Source organism: Limulus polyphemus, unplaced genomic scaffold (assembly GCF_000517525.1).
Source record: "Limulus polyphemus unplaced genomic scaffold, Limulus_polyphemus-2.1.2 Scaffold3138, whole genome shotgun sequence".
Taxonomy (NCBI): domain Eukaryota; kingdom Metazoa; phylum Arthropoda; class Merostomata; order Xiphosura; family Limulidae; genus Limulus; species Limulus polyphemus.
In genome coordinates, this window is record NW_013668748.1 from 29,467 (window position 1) to 50,871 (window position 21,405).

Sequence of the window (21,405 nt, forward strand, 5' to 3'; positions counted from 1 at the left end):
TATAGCCCTCGTGTATCTTTGCGCGAAATTCATAAAACAAACGTAGGCTTATTATATGTTTTGAAGCAAAGACAGAGAACTAGTTAATGTGCTTAATTATTCTTTATAGACAAATCGAATTTCGCACAGAAAATTATCAACTTGGGTTAGATATACAGACCTTTTCTTACCATTAATAATCTAAAATACTTTAAGTGTTTGGATAACATGTGGCATTCCGTTACAGTTAATTGTTAGTGCTAAGTAAGGGACAATAAATCAAAACCGAACAAACTGCCTGAATTTCACCATTATATTAAGCCTACTTTGTATATTTGTTTCGCTCTTCCAAGCAGCACTGATAAGCTGTGAATTCAGCAAAATTAGTTTGCTATACCGGAAGTAGCGAATGAAAGAGTAGATTATATATTGTTACGCCTCCGGTCGTTAGTTAATTAATATAACTGTATTCATTCATAATGATTAGTTTTGCTTATATTGTTGAACTGGTTTGGTTCGAATTTCGCAAGCAAAGCTACACGAGGACTATTTGCGCTAGCAGTCTCTAATTTAGCAGTGAAAGACTAGAAGGAGAGCAGCAAGTCTTCATCACCCACCGCAAACTCTTGAGCTACTCTTTTACCAATGAATAATGTGATTGACCGTCACATTATAACGCCTCCAAGGCTGAAAGTGAGAGTATTTTTGGTGGGACTGGAATTCGAACCTGCGACCCGTAGATTGTGAGTCGAGCGCCTTAACCACATGATCATATTGTTGAAGCTCAGAACTTTTGCACACGGGGCGCTAAGTCCTAAACAGTGGACGACAATAAATGTACGGCAAATACAAAGGGGTGTTCAAAAAATAATCAGGTTTTTCGTCTCCATGAATAGAGTAAGTCACAATTGAAGAAGGACCATGTAACCAGGACAAGATATGTATCCTACAGGATGATAGTGCCATACCCCATTTTTCTGTCTGTATAATGATTGCGATTGAGCAGTTCTTTCCCATTCCGAATAGAGCTATGACTTAGCACCTTACGACTTCTATGTTTTCGTTCTTCTCGGTGACGATAAGCAATTTGCGTTCATAAAACAGCTGTACGCAGTTGGATTTTTAACACCACACCTACATTTTACTGAGCTGATACGGTGATACTTGTGATCTATTGGATTCAGATATTTACGCACAACTACAAAAAGGCTTTATTTGCTAACCTTCACTAATTTTAAACTGAAACGCTATAGGGAAGGCAGCTAATTAACAGCACTAACCGCCAAGCTTAGACTACTTTAATCTAATAATGGATCTTATCGCCACTCCTATAATGCACCTACGGCTTCAAAGTGCGGAGGGCGATTTTGCGACAACAAGAATCGAACTACGAATCCTTGAGTTTACAGTCTGCCTCGTTAATCCCTACTCCACGCTCAGCTAGATGATTTAACAAGGACTATTTGGTAAGGCAAAGGCTAGTTACTCACAACATCATTATTCTTGATATGGTTGGCACGTAGGAAATACTAAAGTATCTTTTTATCCTCCCCCCCCCCCCTAGTGGCACAGCGGTATGCTTGCGGACTTAAAACGCTAGAATCCTGGTTTCGATACTCGTGGTGGGCAGAGCACAGATAGCCCATTGTTTAGATTTGTGCTTAATTAGAAACAAACAAACATATACACAAACTGTGTGATTACTCTGCTAACACTTTTTATTTTGTACTCCTCTTGATATAGCGGAATAGGAAACTAAGACCATTTTGTATAAATTATATGTAAAACAGTTTCATAAATTAAAAAGAAAACGCAAAATATTCTGAACATGCTTAAGCTAAAATGATTCAAACTAATTAAAGAAAGGTACAACATGACACAGATTATCAAACAAAGAAAAAGCCTGTAAAAATAAATAGTAATTGTTTTCGAGTTTTTAAAGACACAGTACAAATACAGGAAGATTCCATTTGATAAGAATTACAATAATCAGTCGCAATATAGATTATTAAAACCTAGTTTCTTCAAAACTTCCGTTGTTCTTATATTTAGGGATTTTAACAGAGAAAACTGAAACGCTAATGTTCTGTTTTTTATTTATTTATTACATTTAACAGAGAAAACTGAAACGCTAATGTTCTGTTTTTTATTTATTTATTACATTTAACAGAGAAACTGAAACGTTAATGTTCTGTTTTTTATTTATTATTACATTTAACAGAGAAAACTGAAACGTAAATGTTCTGTTTTTTATTTATTCGGTACATTTAACAGAGAAAACTGAAACGCTAAGTTATGTAACTCCTTCAAACAGAAGAAACTTTCCTTACCTCGGGTACTCTGTTTGGAAAGGGCAATAGCCAAGAATGTTGTTTGTGCAGGCAGGAAGATCTTTAATTGGATGCATAATTGATTCTTCAACAGGAACATGCTGTGAGAAAAAGACTGAATGATCTTTATTATTTGAATTGTTTGTATTGCCCGTCAGGTGGCCACGTTCCGGATCTCTTTGAGAATTATAAATCAACTGTTTAATATCTGCTAATCTGCTACTGAGATCACTAGCAAACTTTGGATATTTAGAATAATTAGAGACAGTGGAATAAGTTCGACCCTGGTTAACCAACGGTTCATTAGTATGACTTTCTGCTAATGAGTCGAAATGCTTTTGTTGGCCGGTTCTCAATTGATAATTGTCATTAGGTGATTGAGATGAATATTTCTGCTCATTGTTTTGCTCTGTGGAAAAGTCAATCCTATAGTTTCTTCTCTGCTGGGTTGGCGGAGCCTGGGTCTCAGTACTAACTTTATAAAAACTCATATTTTCTGTAGGTTGGTTATGATCTGGAAAACCAGCCCCACTGCTTCTGTAATGTGAATGGTTGTAAAACAAATTGTCTTGTTCGGAAACTACACTTCGAGAATTTTCTCTTGTCTCGAAATGATTCTGTGAAACAAGTAACGGCGGAAAAGTAAAAGCAGACGTTTCTTTAGGTTGGTAAATTGAAAAATCAAACTGATTATGGGGGATTGAGCTTGTGAACTGGTCATTTTGGATTTTTCGTATTTCACCAACTTGAACTTTGCCATCCTGGAAGAAAAGAGGAATCCGAAACCGAACTTTGATTGAATCTCGCTCTTCTTTGTTATTTTGACCATAAGACCTTTTAAGCAGAGGAATAACAGCATATCCTCTATTTTGTTGAAAGCGCTGTTGACCACAAGCCAAATAACTCAAAACACTTATGAAGGAGAAGAGCTGCGGAAAAATAAAAATAAAGCTTATATTTATATATATAAAAAAAGTTTTTACTTTTATCTTTTTTATTTGATTTGTTTTAAGTTAAGCACAAAGCAACACCATGAGCTATCTGCGCTCTGCCCACCACGGGTATCAAAACCCGAGTTCTAGCGTTGTAAGTCCGCAGACATACCGCTATGCCAATGGAGGGCACGTTTTAACTGAAAACAACAAAGGACATCAGCACACACATAATGCAGTAATTTATTTTTGAGTGTTTGCTCACATAAATGAGTCAATAAATAGCATAGAAAAAACTCCAAGTAAGTACTTTATTAATATCATATTTCCCAATGTCATTTTTAAGCTAGTTATTTTGAAGCGTAAATTTAAACAACACAAAGAAACTGTTAATTATAAAGAATTATCCAACAATACTCTAGATGTTAAATATAAAATCAGTTTGTTGTTTAGAACAAATAATATTCAATATCATTTAAGCTAAAAACTATTATTTTCAATTCATGTATATCAATTAGGTTAACCACTTCCTTCTAAATTTACTTTAATAGCGACGTTTGTGTGAAATTCCTTGACGTTTTGAATAGCGACAATGAAACCTGTGTTTAAAGAGAATTTTCATAGATAGTTTTTAAATATTATCAGCATTTAAAATAATTACATATGAAATTCAGTGTAACTGTATGAAAAGAAACTCGTTTACACAGACTGCCGGAGGTGAGAAGCTGATAGCTTTTTGTTGTTGTTGTTATTATTACACACAAATCTACCCAATAGGCTGTCTGTGCTTTGTTCAGCACGGGTACTAAAACCCGGATTCTAGCGTTATGAGCCTCCACAATTACCGATGAGCCACCGGGGGGCTGGCCTGATAGACCTATAGTTTCCAACAGTTTTTGGAGTGTAGAGTTAGCACGGGTAAATCAAGTCGTTTTTTTGTTGTTGTTGTTGTTTAAGTGTGCAATATATATTTTACTTTTGTTTTGATCTTCTTCTCTGAAGGTATTGAGCAATACTTGTTTTTCATCAGTTCCAAATTCTGTTTACCTTTCGTTATTCAAGATATCGAATCACTTGGTTTATTTCATGTAATGATTGAACTATTACACCTTCATTTATCATCAGTTTATTTTAAAGCGACAATGAATTTTAAAATATATTTTCTTTAGAAGATTCATTGTTACATGTAAGGCAAATAAAGTCATTAAAATCCAGTTGAATAAACCATTTTCTTAATTTTACGAAATATTCTTCCTGATTCTTTCAGTAAACTGTTTGGTGCACTCTTAAAAAGAATTATCAATTATTATTCTTGACCTTTGATCCAAAGTTATGCTGAAGTTGGATATTTGCCATTATTTTGATTTTCTACATATTAGTCTTGATTATAAATAGAAGTATTGCCATTGTCGCAAGAAACAGGTCCAAATGTCATTGTAGACATTGTGAAATATTGGGTTTCCAAGGGACGTTGCCTAACTTGGTTGCTGAGACCTTTTTCAGGCCATCATGGTGCCGTCTTCGTCGCAAGTGTTCAGCTAAGGCAGAAAGGTCAGGAATATGTTGATTTGCTCTCTTTCCTACACATGGTGGAGTTGTTTTGCTCAGAACAGGATGATTTGAAAAGGATGAAGTGAGAATAACAAATATCCAGATATCCTGGAAGTAGGTGATTAAGTCAAAGTATGAGAGGCATAAAATAGCATATAGAAGAACAATAGGAGTAGTTTAAAGATATAAGAAGCGTTGAGAAGGACGAGAGCATGCCGTTCAAGGGCAGGTGAAGCTGTTAGCCTTAAAAATGTCATGTTAGACGTTTTGGAAATGTTCTCACTGTTATCATACTTGGAATTGGAATGAGACATTACAAGGTCAAGGGAAGCTTGGGATGAGACAGACATTCATTGTTTCAGGAAAATCATTCTGTGTTGTGGCATGGCAAGAAGACTGACTATAGGTCTGAGATTAACTTGAGATACGAGTTTGAGACCTAGGAGAAGGACTGTAATGATATGGAGACAGAGAAGGATGGAACAGAGGAGACTTTGAGTATTGGGCAGGATAATGTTTCTTCACATATGGCATGACGAGGTAAGAAGCTCTCTTGGCGGAGGTTGACGGAAACGTGTTTTAGATTGAGGAAATTCAGTGCTGAAGCTAGAAATACGATTAGCGGCAGGTGGAGGTAGAGACGCGGCAGTAAGAGAAGAGGAACATCACTTGGAAGTATATGGAGCTTGCTTGAGTGTAAAACTGGTTCCCTATACTTCCAAGTGATGTTTCCTCTTCAGTTTTACACTCAAGCAAGTTCCCTATACTTCCAAGTGATGTTTCCTCTTCTTGCTTGAGTGTAAAACTGAAGAGGAAACATCACTTGGAAGTATAGAGAACTTGCTTGAGTGTAAAACTGAAGAGGAAACATCACATGGAAGTTGAACTTGGAGTTTTGCCTGAGTAGCTTTGGTGATGTTTGAAGTACTGATGAAGTCGACAAGTTTACTATTTGATTTAAAAGTCTGCTATATGAACACTTCTTCCTTAAGTTGGCCGTACTTACAAGTTTTTCGGGTGAAGACGAGGTTTGGAATGGGGAAGTTCAACACTCAGGTGAAAATGACCCACAAATAAATCCTTTGTAAAGAGAAAATTTCAATATTCTGGCTTTTCAGATAGGACCTTGATGTAGTTATTTACATTTTCAGCGTAGCGAGAAAGATATGATAAATGGACTGGGGTTGAAATAAGGGAACATGATCAGCAGCGGTTGAAAGGTGAAAAAAAAAGTCTGTGTGTACACAGCGTGTATAATTAAGCGTAACCCAAAGAATGGTAGGTTTTATCGTTGCTTAGCGCTTGCTCGTGTGTTACAGAATTTTGTCATTAGTGTAGTTGTCTTTAGTGCAATCCCATTATAGTAGCTGCGACTTTGAGGAGACTGGATGTCTCTATAGTTAAGCTGCCGATTTTTTAGGCCTTATTTTCAGTTGTGAGTTGACTGCAATTTGATTTTATAAATTAACTTTTTAGCAAGTATTCTGATTTTATAGCGTTCAATTGGTTGATCAAAGTTTGTGATGTTAATAACTGTATTCTGGTAAATTTGTTGTATCGTTATGCTCTAAGTGTCTATGTCCTATAGTCTCCTATAACTACGGTCGCCATAACAACAAGAAGCTGTAGATTCTTTGCTGGGCATGTCGTTGCTGGTTTGTTGTTTCACTTTGGCTCACATGCTTCTGAAAGTTTGTCTGGATTTGAATTAAACTTAGGTGTAATTTGTAGAAAATCCTCCTGAATATCTAGGCTATTTTTGAAATGAATGTTACTGTGCTTTTAGCTTTGCGTTGAACTTGGAGTTTTGCCTGAGTAGCTTTGGTGATGTTTGAAGTACTGATGAAGTCGACTATTTGATTTAAAAGTCTGCTATATGAACAGTTCTTTCTTAAGTTGGCCGTACTTGCAAGTTTTTCTGACTGTTACAGCCCCCCCCCCTCCCAGTGGCACAGCAGCATATTTGCGGACTTATAACGCTAGAAACTGGGTTTCGATACCCGTGGTGGGCAGAGCATAGATAGTTTATTGTGTAGCTTTGTGCTTAACTTCAAATAAACAAACAAACAGACTGTTACAAACATATTTCTGATAATTCCCCATTATGTAGAGGGAAGGTGGGCGGATTTTATATGGAGATATTTTATTGGATAGATTTTTTCTATAGTGTAATGAAGCAGCGATGTCGTTGGGTAGAAAGCCATGGAGTGGTAGGGTTCTGTTCCATTTTACCTGCAGGGTGATTCTTATGTTCGGGTTAAGGGAGTAGAGATTTTGAGGAAAATTAATTGCATCTCTTCCTTGTGTGGCTAAATAGCCAACATAACTTATCCAGGTGGTTTGAGTTTGGCAATACATAACGTCTAGCTTTTAAATTCTGCCATAAATATGCCATAGAGGAAAGATCAAAGTAAATAATGGGTAGACAGTCAAGGATAATCATTGTCCTTAACTTAGGAAGTGGCATTATAACCGCTTTCTTAAATGTGGTCACTTTTTTTGAAATATTATACATCTTCAATTATAATTGTCCACAATATTTCCTTCTTTCAGATTCTGTGATTTCTGTACAGTGTTCTAAAAAGTTTTGGTTAGGTAAAACTTGACGACGTTTGTTAGAACGTTTCTTCGACTGTACATATCTCAAAGAATGTCATTAATTTCATTGAAAGTTTGAATATATGTCGTTACTATTTTAGGTTTTTTGAGAACACCGGTTTTCATTAATTTATGAAAGTCGTAGATAAGTTGTTTTCTTCGAAACTGAAGAAAGATGGTTATCTTTTCCTTACAGTATTGTTTTATGTTCTTTATACAAAATGAGCACCTGTTCGCTGATTGGAACTGGGAATTAAGATTATTTCGGTCACATACATCATGCCACCAAAATATCTGACATGTAAAGTTTTAGGTAATTAACTAACAATAATAACAATTACTAAAGTCGTTCTTTTTTTGTTATCAGTCCATTTCAGTTAAACATGGAGTGAAGCATGAAGAAACAAAGACTTATAATAGACAGTAAGTCACACAACTAATTATATAGTCAAATATCCGTCATAGGTACATTCTTCATGAAATAAACCTGTGACTAAAACGTAGAACAAGTAAAAAAAGATATAATAAGATGAAACTTTGTAGAATGGATGGCAACTGCCTGTTGTAGAGAAACAGGTAGTTGCCGTCCAGTCTACAAAGTTTCATCATGAATACTCTGCCTAAACAATCTATCAAATAATAATAACAAGATTTTGAAAAGGTACATGTAGTTGTTGTTATTATTACAATTATGTGAATTTCTACTTTTATAAAAAATCGTTTCTCGTTCTGTTGTACTAGATAAGTCCAAAGCTACACGATGGGCTATCTGTGCTCTACCCATCTTGGGTATAGAAACCTGATTTTTACAGTTGTAAGCTTTCAGGCTTACCGCTGAACCACCGGGGAAATAAAAACAACCTCTTTTTTTTTGTTATGAAAAGAAAATACATAAGAGACAAATTACGAATAAAAAATATCAATATATATATATAATACTCTTTAAGCTATATGTATATATGTATGTGTAACAAGATAAGACGTTAGAGAAAACGGTACAGTGCAAATTTTTTTAAGTAACTAAAAGTACGTCTTTTTTTTGCCAAATTTCTCCAGTCAAACAGAAAATAAGTACTACAATATATACATATATGGTAATTTCTTCAGATGAAAACAAAAACAAATGTATAATATTTGTGTTTTAAGATTTTAATCACAGTTTCTGCTAATTTAATGATCAATTCTTTTTGTCATTCTAACAAAAAAAGAAAAAAATCCCGAAATCTGAGAACGCCACAGAAAATCTGTTAAGAAGAATTCTCGCATGTAGAGTCGCAGGTATACATATCAGAAGAGGTATCTGTAGAGAATAAATAAAGCTTTCCCAACGACAGATCATTAACATAAGAACAACACAAACAAAAAAAGGCGGATACAATGGCTATGCAGTAGCAAGTTTTAAGATTTAAGGCCATACACGCTTCACTTGCTGTCTAGAAAAGAAACCCAGCTGAAAAACAATAAAGTCAAGGGGAGGAAAGGGAAGGGGGAGGTGAGGATTCATATGCATTGAAAGATAAGAGTTAATTAAGTTTTTCTGGACAATAAGTCAGGAATAAACAGTCAGCATATTAAAGACAAAGACTGATATAAGGTCCAATTAGAATAATGTTGGTCCTTATGAAGAAAGTGATGAATAGGCTGTGAAAGATTGGTCACTGCTGACCCCAAGCAGTGCTATGTCGCTCCTCTCAAACCAGATCCTACACCTTGCAAGATATAGGTCGAATGAAACTGCTTGTTCTTCTATGGTTATATAGCACCAACAAATACAATAGGATTTCGCTAATAATAAATAAGAACTTAAACACCACATTTTAGGGGTCTACGGTATTGTTGCTTCACTCATGTTTATCATTTGTGTCTTTAACAGGACACTTTATCGCGCTAAGCATCTAATGGTTCACAAAGGGCGAAAACAGAAGTTCTTATTAGCATGACCTAAAATGGTTTGTTTAGAATATAATTGTTGTTTTTACTATCGAGCAGTTGTCAGTAGTTATGTCGAAGTAATTTCAGTACACGTAAACGTAGTGTGAATTATACGTTTATCTTCGTTGCGTATTAGAATAATGTAAAACGAACATCGCCGTTAAGTAAAACAATGCTGGGTTTGTTTTAAAATGAAAGCGAAGACAACACTAATACCAATATTCTTTAATTAAAATACTTTGTAAAACAGCTAATTAACATTAAGATGTTTTTTCCTTACGAGTTGTTGATAATCAATAACTTTGGTAAAATTTCATAATAAGCTAAATAAATCAGAAATATGATAATAATAATTTAGTAAATTACGTAGCTAATCCGTAATCGGTGTAACTAGAGTATGTAATGTCATAAAAATTCCCAAGAATAAAAAAATATATATATAATAATATTTTCCACGGTAATCCCATAATTTTGTAATAGGTGTGGTTTAGTGACTAGCACGTCTAACTATGGGCCCAATATTCGACGGTTCGCCCCCCCCCCATTACCTCAAAATCGCACTTTGGGGGTTGTGGTTTCGTTATAAAAGTGATCATAAAATCTCTATTATCGATTAAAAAACCCAAGAATTGGCGGTGAGTGTTTTTACTCTCTAGTCTATCAATTCAAAATTAGGGCCGGCTAGAATATATAGCCGTTGTGTAGCTTTGCGCGAATATCCGAAACAAATATATTCAATATTACCTCACAACAACCAATCAAATGCCGCATACTTAATTATTACAGTTGTGCACATCCTCAGTAATGGTGAGGAGTTTCAACACGTTGACGGCCGTAATGACTCTGGCAGTCGATAGGCCTAAAGGCCTAATAACCAATTGGTAGGTTTGCAAAGAGACCCGGCATGGCCAGGTGGTTAGGGCGCTCGACTCGCAATCTGAGGGTCGCGGGTTCGAATCCCCGTCATACCAAACATGCTCGCTCTTTTAGCCGTGGGGGCGTTATAATGCTTTGGTCAATCCCACTATTCATTGGTAAAAGAGTAGCCCAAGAGTTGGCAGTGGGTGGTGATGACTAGCTGCCTTCCCTCTAGTCTTACACTGCTAAATTAGGGACGGCTAGCGCAGATAGCCCTCGTGTATCTTTGCGCGAAATTCATAACAAACAAGCTTTGCAAAACCACCTAATGATTCCATAGGGAATAAAAATAACCCCCCCCCCCAAAAAAAAGAACAAAAAAAACGGTAGCATACTTGATACTGGTGCACATGAAAAAATGTATTTTGCACATGGATTGAAAATTTTAAAGGGTAGGTTATGTCGCATAGGATCGTTCTAAATTCATATAGTAAGTTAATAGTGTAAAATAATCTTCATAATTTTAAAAGAATTATATATATATAATAAGCATTATAACCAGTAATATTACTGAGATAACTTTAAACGACGTGTGGAATACAACTGTGACAGCCTCTTAGTTACAGTGTTTTGTAGTTAAGCAGCAGAAAACGTGAAATTGACACCGTAAAACATATAGAACATAGAGGAAAAACACATAATACACATGATTTTCTTACTGTAATAAACACTTTTTATTTTACTGAGAACTGTTAACAAGATATCACATTTTATACACTGGTAGATGGATGGTGAGACTTTGCGTTTTTACCTAAGCAACGCTTCGTTTTTGAAAACGAAATACATTAAAGCATTGTTCACACACCATGTATATATTTTTTGATTTCTGTTTGAAACCAGTTTTATTTAGCACTGTCTACAGTAGGGAAGCGAACTCTGCCATAGTGTTTGAAACACCGGTTGAATAAGGATTAGCAAAAATTTCCCTTAGGTTGTAGGAAACCTGTAATACTTGGAATTTTCGGTCTGTCATCTAGGGAAAAAAAAAACAAAAACGTGTTCTGGCAATGAGCCATACGGTATATCCCTTTACTTGCGCGTTTTGTTTACGTGTTCTCCTGTAAGACATATTCATGCTGGCAACATCAGAAAAAGAGTAAACTTTGATATTACTATTCACGTGTTTTAGAAATGAACCAAACAATATATTCTTTTCCACACATGTAAGATATTTGAGTTGGCAATGTCTGATGTTGACCACGATAACTTGCCAGTGGTTATGGTTGTGCTCAGAAGAGAGAAAGATTGGACGATAATAGCGTCAACCAGAGTTTATCTTGATTCAGATGTCGAAGATTGCACTTCTAGGTTATACGTAAAAAAAAAAAAGAGAAATAAAAAGAGTTTTTTTTTGTTTTTGTTAAAGCTACACAATGGATTATCTGTGCTGTGCCCATCACGAATATTGAAACCCGGTTTTTAGCGGCGTGAGCCTTCAGACTTGCCGCTGAGCCACCGAAGGGCAATAAAAAGAGAAAGGCTTAGTTTTAATTGTTTTAGATCATAACTTCAATAACCCTATTAAGTAAAAACACATTGAAAAAAATCTTAATGTTTCATGATTAGATTGTTTTTATTTTGATCGCTATCTGTGCTCTGCAACCGCTGGTATCGAAATCCAACTGTTACCGTATAAACCCTCAGACTTATGGCTGAGCCACCGGGAACGTTTACAATTGGAAAATTAGTGTCAAGAATCTACTTAAAATTCGTTTATAATGATGTCATATAAACAGGAGGTTCTCAAACCATGAAGCGGGAGTACCCCAGAGGAGTTGCTAACTGCGTGTCAGTTTTGTTTTTAAGAAACGATTTTTGATGTAAAAAGAAAATATTGTTATAAATTATTTTCAACATCCAATCAGAACAAGCTAATTAGTTAGAGAATAGGTATTGGCTTACTCATAAAACAGAAGAGCTCTATCAACAACAAGCTAATCTTTTTGATCCTTGAGCGGATCATGTAACCCCAGCGTCAAAAATAACCAAAATAAAAAAATATCGCAAACAACTTTTGTTTGGCTTGCCAGGTGATATTTTTTTAGCAACCGTGACACCACTTATATTGCGTGGTTTTCCTGCGCAATCTATCAAATCGTAAACTATGGGGGGAAGGTGCAATTTTCCTTAACTTATGGAAACTCTGTCTGACAAGGTTTGAAAATTACTGATATAGATGAATCATACTGGATAGAATGAACCGGAAAAGCTAAAAAATAACAAAAAAACTAATGACTAATTATAGCTATTAGCGTAGGACGGTATTATTAGTGTATAGATGAATATGCTGCTATGAAACGTGATAAGAAAATAAGAACAGAAGCCGAATTCAAGGATTCTCCGTTTATTCTTTACTTGTCTTCCAACTATAGGGTTGCCCCCAGTGGCACAGCGGTATGTCTGCGGACTTACAACGCTAGAAACCGGGTTTCGATACCCGTGGTGGGCAAAGCACAGATAGTCCTTTGTGTAGCTTTGTGCTTAATTACAAACAAACAAACTATAGGGTTATTAAATCATGCGCCTTAGTTAAGGAAAACGTTGTATCGGTTGAAGCTGCCGCCCTTGAAGGTCAGACTTAAACCTTTAACCAAAAAAAAAAAAAATACGGGTGTGTGGATGAAAACGTTAAAAAAAAACTTGATCTTAAAAGCCCGTCATACAACGTCTCTTACTGTATAAGAAACACGACACTGTGATGTAGGGAACACCTTTGTAAAGTAAGCTATATTTCACATTTTTTAGCTTGCGTTAGAAACTCATACGCCCTTTCAAGCGACTGCTTTAGCATATAAAGAGACAGCTGTCTGCTAAGGCTAATAAAACTTGGAGAATAGTTTTCTTTTTAAGCAGAAGTTCCGGTTCATTCGAGTGTGAAAAATTCCCCCCGTTATTGTTGACATTTCACCATGTAATCGCAATAAGTGTAACTTCATGACATAAGGAAAGCATTATGGTCACTTGAACTAAACTATTGTAATGAAATACCACTTTTTTGTATATCGTATATAGATTAAAATACAAGTAGAACAGATAGCTAAATATATTTCAAACCGTATTTTGTTTAGGCTTAAATGAGTCCTTCTACATTGTGAGATTCTCTGTGTTGTTCATCACATCAAAGGTCTTTGTTGTAAACGCTCCATTTAGCAAAATATTATTAATCTACAGATACTTTACTGAATTCACATATTGAAAGAATCTATAAAGTTTGAGTTATCCAGGCAATGGTCATACTGCTAAAAACTGGTCGTACATTCGAAAACACTGGAGACATCCTGTGGATGTACAAGTTGTTCCACTTTCTGAGATTGTATTGTTACAACTTAACTTTTGACTTTGAGAGTAACATTTGAATATATTATATATCACGGTTTTTAAATGTTTTCAAGTTATTGAGTGGTCAAAGTAACAAACAAATACAGACATTTTGGATGTTCCATTTTATGTGATTGCAACTCTTCATTTCTCAAAGCTTTGGCTACACTAATCGAATAGTTGGGTTTGACAGTCCATCTTATCTAACGTCCCCATGGTCCCAATATGCTGAGATTATGTTTAAGCTATAAGGGGACGCAAACCATGGACACTCGTATCCCCACAGCCCAGCCCACCTTGAATGTTAATAATTAAAAATTGCTAATAATCTGTTCATCTAACGCTAATTATTATATTCTTTCTTCTCTGTCCCTGGTGGATCAGTACTAAATTTACGGACTTACAGCATAAAATCCTGGATTTGATTGCCCCTGGTGGACAAAACGCAGATAGCCCATTGTACAGCTCGATGCTAATAAAACAAATTTCTTCTTTATTCAGAGATTTGAGCTTTTATGTGTTATGCAGATCTGAAATTCTGTTGTATAATTTCAAATATATTTAGATATCTGTTCTATTTGTATTTTAATCTATATACAATATACGAAAAACTGATACTTCGTTACAATAATTTTGTTTATGTAATAATGCTTTCCTTACGTCATAGAGTTGGAGATGGGTACTATTGACTAGCTGCTTTCGCTCTTGTCATTCAATTATCTGAATCAGTCAACCACCAACATTCAAGATACATAATATAGTTATGAAAACGTTCTAGTTAATAATACAATATTTACACTTTAGTTATTTATCTTCTAAACCTATCCACTTTTTTTTAGTTATTTGCACTCTAATTATTCACACATTATACCTGTTTACACTTTATCTACCTACATTCTGGTTATTCACACATTATACCTATTAATGTAGTTATTTACTTTTATATTAAAATAATTACTTTAAGGAATTTTTGATGATGCTACATTTTTTTTTATCGTGATAGGCCTTAATATTAAGGTTTCAAACTATTTCTGGTGAATATGGCATGAATAATATAAACACGACATTTGAAAATGCCCCGTTATCCTTACTTCTACAAATCCACTCTTTCTGTTTCTAAGAGCTCTAGTTGCGTCAAGTTTATTAAAATCAGTTCTCTGGAGAAGGTTCACATACCTGAAGTGTATTCACACTCATTGGTGAATAGATTTAGATTAATACAATGAACAAGTCACAGTTATCAGATTCCAAAAGTCACACGTAACCTAAAATAATTTACCAGTCAAGTAACAAGAGAATTTCAAGTATCACTGAGGTGTTACACATCAAACTGTCGTTTGTTCAAGCAATTTAAATTATTAATGGCCCCAGACGATTTAGCGATAAGTTTCAAGGCTTTTAACGCTAGAAATTGGAGGTTCGATCACAACAGTTTTGCGCGAATTCAATTATTAACACTTCCTATAATAGTTTAAAATATATAAGTTTTAATTACATGGTAACTATATGGTCTTACTACAAGTCGAATTTCTGTAGCAAAAACACAGTTTAAATACCTAACACATGTTGAAACTTTGATTCACACACATTGAAACCATTACCAGATTTGACAAACGTTTAAACGCAACAAAATATTTTTTGTGTTAAAAACTGGTTGCTTAATTATCCTGTTCAAATAATTCACACTCAAAAATACACACATGTATATAGATCTTCATGGTCTTTTAATTTATCTGCTTTTTTCTCATCTGCATAACATTCTTAGAAATTTAACACAGAAAATAATATTTCTCTACTTAGAATAGCATCAAAATGATAATAAAAATAAAGAAAAATCGAAAAATTAAATAAGTGCGGACTATATTAAAAACCTATTTGATTAAATGCAGAATATATAAAATGTCTAAATGGTTCCATATAGATCCAGGTGGCGTGAGAGGTGTCAGTTTTTAGATCAACTGGGTCAAACTTACTGAACGACTGAAATGAATTAAGGTTCCTTATAAACATGAAATAATAGTTCATACATACGCTATCACATCTTACCAAGATCATGGGACAGGGAGGCATGCTCGTTGAAACGGTGGTTAGTTGTGGATGTTCAGAAACGACGTTCTTGTTGCCCTCTCACGGTTCGCTGAGAAACCTGAATAATTACATCTTATTTAAGTCTGCATTATATATACCCCCTTCTTTTCACTTCGAATAGCTAAAAAGGTATACGCGTTCCATTGGGTGAGCAGACGAATTGAAACCTTCACATTTACATCGGTAGGTGGCTGACGTGAACTATCCTTGGGGTCAAGGTAAATAGCAAAGAAGCTGAGTAATTTTCCTTTCTTCATCCAGGAAAAAGGTTAAGAATACAAGGGTAAGACTGCTTTGTGTTATGTAACTTCACGTAATTTTACTTCTAAGGTATATTAGTACCATCATCGTTCATTATTAGCTCAATTCTGAAAATAGCTTTAGGGTTATAGATCGTAGCCGGAAGTAGCATTTTGAGGGAGAAGAAATAGAAACAAAATCTTACACAGAACCATCCAAAGAGCGTTTATGAAAAGCTAGTAATAAAATATACAGAGAAACAACAACAGAATAAATATGGAGAAACAGTAGCAACATCTATATAAAACCACCAAGAGTTATTATGTTGAGATAATCATAAAATCTATATAGAACCACCAACACAGTCATTATGAAGAGATACTAATAAAACCTACATAGATCGACCAACAAAGTCATTATGATGAAATGGTAATAAAATCTGCATAGAACCATCAAAGGATTTATTATGAGCTTTGATATATAAAATGAACAATTCATATAATATTTTGTTATGTAATTATTTTAATAATGACTTTATTATTTTAAAGGGCTTGCTGTTGAAATAGACATATACATAGATAAGAGATGCTTATTTGATATTCCGCTTTTCAGTCCATCATTTTCCTGACCATATTCTGATTTATTCTGCTACAACGAATTACCAAATGATTTCCATTGATCAGCTTACAGAAGCCTGGAAAATATAAATCAAAACAGCAATTTGTTGGTGTTTCAGCAGAAAGCTACACAATGAGCTATCTTCGCTGAGCCCACCTCTATATCGAACCCTGATGTTTAGTGTTAGAACCCTTCAAGCTTACTGTCAAGTCATCGGGATATATAATGGTAAACTTTGACCGATTAGTGGGATTTCACCTTCATTCTTATACTGCACTGATGGACTCAAAGTGTGAAGCAAGTTTTTGTGAAAAATGAGATGTGGACCATGAACCATTATGTTCCACTATTTGGATACGCTAACAACAGCTGGCCCATCTCACTAAAGATTTAGAACTTGGAATTTATAACTAATCAACAAAACAAGAAGAGTTACTCGGGAATAAATCAATGTTTTAGATGTTAGATATACTGTAAAACCTTCTTAACCCCTGTGAAAAACAAAAAACTGTTCACGACATTATTTGATTTTCTGTGTCTTTAATTGAATAAGAGTAATCATGATAGTATGGTTACATTGAGTCTGTGATTAACGTTCATGGTGGTTGGGATACTTAATCTGATGTTTAGTCGGTTTTAGACTTGCAGTCTAACACCGAGTTTGTGTTATTTCCATCCAAACCTGACTCTAGTCAAGGTTATATATAATCAACAACTATAAAATGGACAAACGAGCTTTTGAGTGTAGTTAAAAATATGCGTTTTATAAATTCTATAGAAACAACTAATACGTCACAGAGGTTTTACTAAATATTCTCATGATCAATGACATTATTTAAAATAATTTTTTTTTTTTATCAGTCGTTGTTATTGAACCTACCAAGAATGTAATTATTGTGCTCTGAATAGTCGTTCTTTCCCTTTCTTTTTTAAAACACGAAAAATTTGTTTCTCGTTGAACCAAAGTGACGATTATGTACGGGAGATGAAAGAAAAGCTAAGTTAATCAAGGCTCGTTAAAAAATTCATTTGTGTTAGTGTCTGTATGTTGTTTATTAACGAAGTGACGGATAGGGAGTAAGTTTGTTTAGACATAATGTTGAGTAATTAGTGAATGCGGAAGAGATATTGTTCTGCTAATATTTTAAAACAGGTCAGATTTATTAGACTAGTGCTTTTCTTATCAGATAACCCATATGACACGATTCAAATATAATTTACACGAAGCAGGCCAATAAGAATAGAAACACGCGGAATTAGGTTAATTTATTATGAAATATTTTACAAAGAAACAGTAACAGATGAGACTGAAATTACCCAATAAGAAATGACACCTTTCTTATTTACTCTTAGAAAAGAAATAGATCAAGAGATTAAAATACATGGCGGAAGAAAATACGAACAACGTGATTTATTTTTTATACTAATGTCATCCTAAAAGTAAACAAAAAAAGAATAAAAAGAGGGCAAATAACCAACGCTCTAATCAAATGTTGAGGTATTTGATTTGAACATTGAACTTTTTGATACAGTGTGCAAATTGATTATCAAAGGGAGTTATTTATACAAAAGATAATTCTTTATTTCGAATAATTTTTCTCATTTTTTCCCTTATTTCAATGAACATTCCAAGAGTATATTTAGTTTTAGCCTAAAAAGCATGAAGTCGAAGAACGTGAGGTATAGCATGTACTGAGATCATTTAAACTATTTTGAAAGTAGTTTGGTAAAGCGTTAGTTAATTATTAAAAAAAAAACTTTTAACGCTACACAGGATGAGACATTTAAAAATGTTTTAAGTGACCACAAAACATAAGTTACTGTTAGTTGATTTCTATATGACACTTTTAATGACGCATCTCTTTACGGTGTTTTAACGAAATCTAAGTGGTCGAAATCTAATCACATTTAATTCGTGTTTGTTCGAGTTATAATAATTTTTGGTGAGCAAAACAGGGTGTAGACTTTACAGTATTTTGTATGTGAAGAAATAATAACGTACATACAGTTTTTGATAGTATTGTTTATAAACTTATTTTTTATAAGACCTAAATATGAAAAATATTGTATTTTCTTATTGTTTTTTTAATATGTTAAGCAGATTGTAAGACAAACACAATAAAATTAGTTATATACAACAAAAAGCTTCAAAATTTCTTTTCTTATAAATTGTTTAGGACATTTCTAAATTTTGATAGTTTTTATTTGCCGTTTAATTAAAAAACTAAATAAACTATAGAATAATTAAGTGCTGATTTCTGATAGGGAAACGTGATTCCCTAAATTCTAAAAATGTTTGTGATTCACACATGACTACTTTAGTGCTAACTTGACATCAAAGGGGATAAGCACTGAGTGTCCAACTTACTTATTTTACTCAATATTAACCGTTTATTGTGTTAAGTGTGCTGAATGAATAAGACTGACAGGTTTTGTCTCATGACGTCTATAAACCTATTGTATGTTGTATAAACATATATATTTATTTACACATATTAAATAATTCCTTACATTAAAACATTTTACATAAAACATCAGGTCATTTGCATTCAAAACCAGAGCTTCACTGATTATGCACGTTTTTTTCTAAAGACTACACGGAAGTGAAGTGCTTATTACGTCTGGCTTTAATTCACCTCGATCATAAAGAAAGTTTCACACGTTAACAAAATTACACTTAAAAGAACAACAAAAAAGTTTATCTTACGTAAGATTTTTAAGACGTGACAGAACTAGGAACTGTTTCAATCTGCTGTTCTTCTGATGCTTGGAAACCAGACAACTGTTGTTGTTGTTGAAGAAACCTCTGAATGTCTTTCTCGTCAAGGCCACTAAGCGAATCCAACAGTTCCAGTGGAATAGCCACTGTATCTCCACTATTTTCTAGTTTGTATCCCTGATCCTGTGCGAACATCGATAGTCTTTCCAGTACTTCTGGGTTACGGAGGTCTACACCTTCAAGAGAAGGAAGTTGATCTATAGGGATGAAAACTGGAGAATCCTGTTCCTGTTGTACTTCGTTAATAGAGGGGAGTTGACGGGGATAATCTTCCTTAGAAGTTGAAGTAGTTTCAAATACATCACCAAAACTTTTATCGAGTCCTGTATTAAATTGACTGCCGTGCTTCGGAATTCCTTGGAAATCTATACTCTCGGAAAGCTCTGATCTTGCTAAGCTCTCACTTTTAGTACCAGCAACAAGTTTGGTATTGCTATCGTCACCTCTTTCTGGATAATAAGCTATGTCGACATTATTATCATTCTCACTGTTTGTTAAAGTGTGTTGAAAGTTATTAACATTTAGGGGTGAAGCACTTTGACTGTTAACAGGTCTAGTATTGAAAAAGGCTTGCTGCTTTGTTAGAGGTACAAAACCGCTATTGGTATATTCTTCATTACTAGAGAAACTAATAGGCTCAGGGATTGCAACAATGGGTTCGTTATCAGTGTTCCTCAAACCTTCTTCTGTACTATATCGAACTTTAGATGTCTGAATATTGGATGGAATATGATATTGTTGGTAATTAGGTTGCTCCGGGTCATAACTATTCTGAATCTTGGATAAATGTAGTTGACTTTCGCCATTATTTTCCTGAATTGTAGCCAGTTCTTCCTGATTTTGCACTAATTTTTTAACATTTTGATAAACATTTGGTTGTTTCTGACTAAGGCCTACCTGAGCTTGAGTTAAAGCTGCTATAGATGCATGAATTCGACCATAATCTGCCTGAGTTTGAGAATAAGGTAAAATATCTTCCTGAGTTTGACCATAACCTCCAGTTTTGGCTAATGCTAACTCATTTGCTTGGTTTTGACCTAAGATTGCTATATGTTTCTGTTTTCGGCCATTATCTTCTATACTTGGGTCTAAAATTACTAAATCTGCCTGATTATGACCATTATCTAACTGAGTTTGAGCTAAAGTAGCTATGTCAGGTTGAGTTTGGACATATTTTTCTTGAGCTTGAGCAAAGGATCCTACACTTGCCTGATTCTGACCATAACCTATCTGACTTGGGGTTAAAGCATGGACTTCAGGTTGAGTTTGACTATATCCTTTCTGAACTTGGACACTTGATCCTGTACTTTCCTGATTCTGACCATAGTCCCTCTGAGTTGGAGCTAAAGCAGCTATATCAGGTTGAATTTGAACACAATTTTCCGTAGTTTGGACAAAAGATCTTACATTTGCTTGATTTTGACCATATCCTTCCTGAACCTGAGCTAAAGATCCTATACTTGTTTGACTCTCTCCATAACCTCTCTGAATTTGGGCTAAAGCGTCGATGTCAGGTTGACTTTGACCATATCCTTCCTGAGCTTGAGAAAAAGTTCCTATACTTGCCTGATTCTGACTGTAATCTCTCTGCGTGTGGGCTAAAACAGATATGTCAGGTTGAGGTTGACCATATCCTTTCTGAGCTTGAATAAAATCCCTTATATTTACCTGACTCTGACCATAACCTCTCTGAGTTTGGGCTAAAGCATCGATGTCAGGTTGGGTTTGACCATATTCTTCCTGAGCTTGTGTAAAATCTCCTACATTTGCTTCATTCTGACCATAACCTCTCTGAATTTGGGCTAAAGCGTCGATGTCAGGTTGACTTTGACCATATTTTTCCTGAGCTTGGGCAAAAGATCCTATACTTGCCCGATTCTGACCATAATCTTTCTGCGTTTGGGCTAAAACAGCTAGGTCAGGTTGAGGTTGACCATATCCTTTCTGAGCTTGAATAAAATCCCTTATATTTACCTGACTCTGACCATAACTACTCAGAGTTTGGGGTAAAGCAGCTATATTAGGTTGACTTTGACCATATTTTTCCTGAGCTTGGGCAAAAGATCCTATACTTGCCTGATTCTGACCATAATCTTTCTGCGTTTGGGCTAAAACAGCTAGG

General features: G+C 34.8%; 1 protein-coding gene across 1 annotated transcript in view; it reads right to left on the bottom strand.

Annotated features, from left to right (window-relative positions):
- The window catches only part of LOC106468730, an 18,287-nt gene extending 2,577 nt beyond the window's left edge, over nucleotides 1-15,710 (bottom strand). The window contains exons 1-2 of the mRNA XM_013929173.2: nucleotides 15,605-15,710; nucleotides 2,310-3,238 (exon numbers count right to left, since the gene is read on the bottom strand). Coding sequence (XP_013784627.2) covers nucleotides 2,310-3,238; nucleotides 15,605-15,628 — 953 coding nt within the window. The 5' untranslated portion in view covers nucleotides 15,629-15,710. The remainder of the gene's footprint in view (nucleotides 1-2,309; nucleotides 3,239-15,604) is intronic.
- Nucleotides 15,711-21,405: the final 5,695 nt, after the last annotated feature.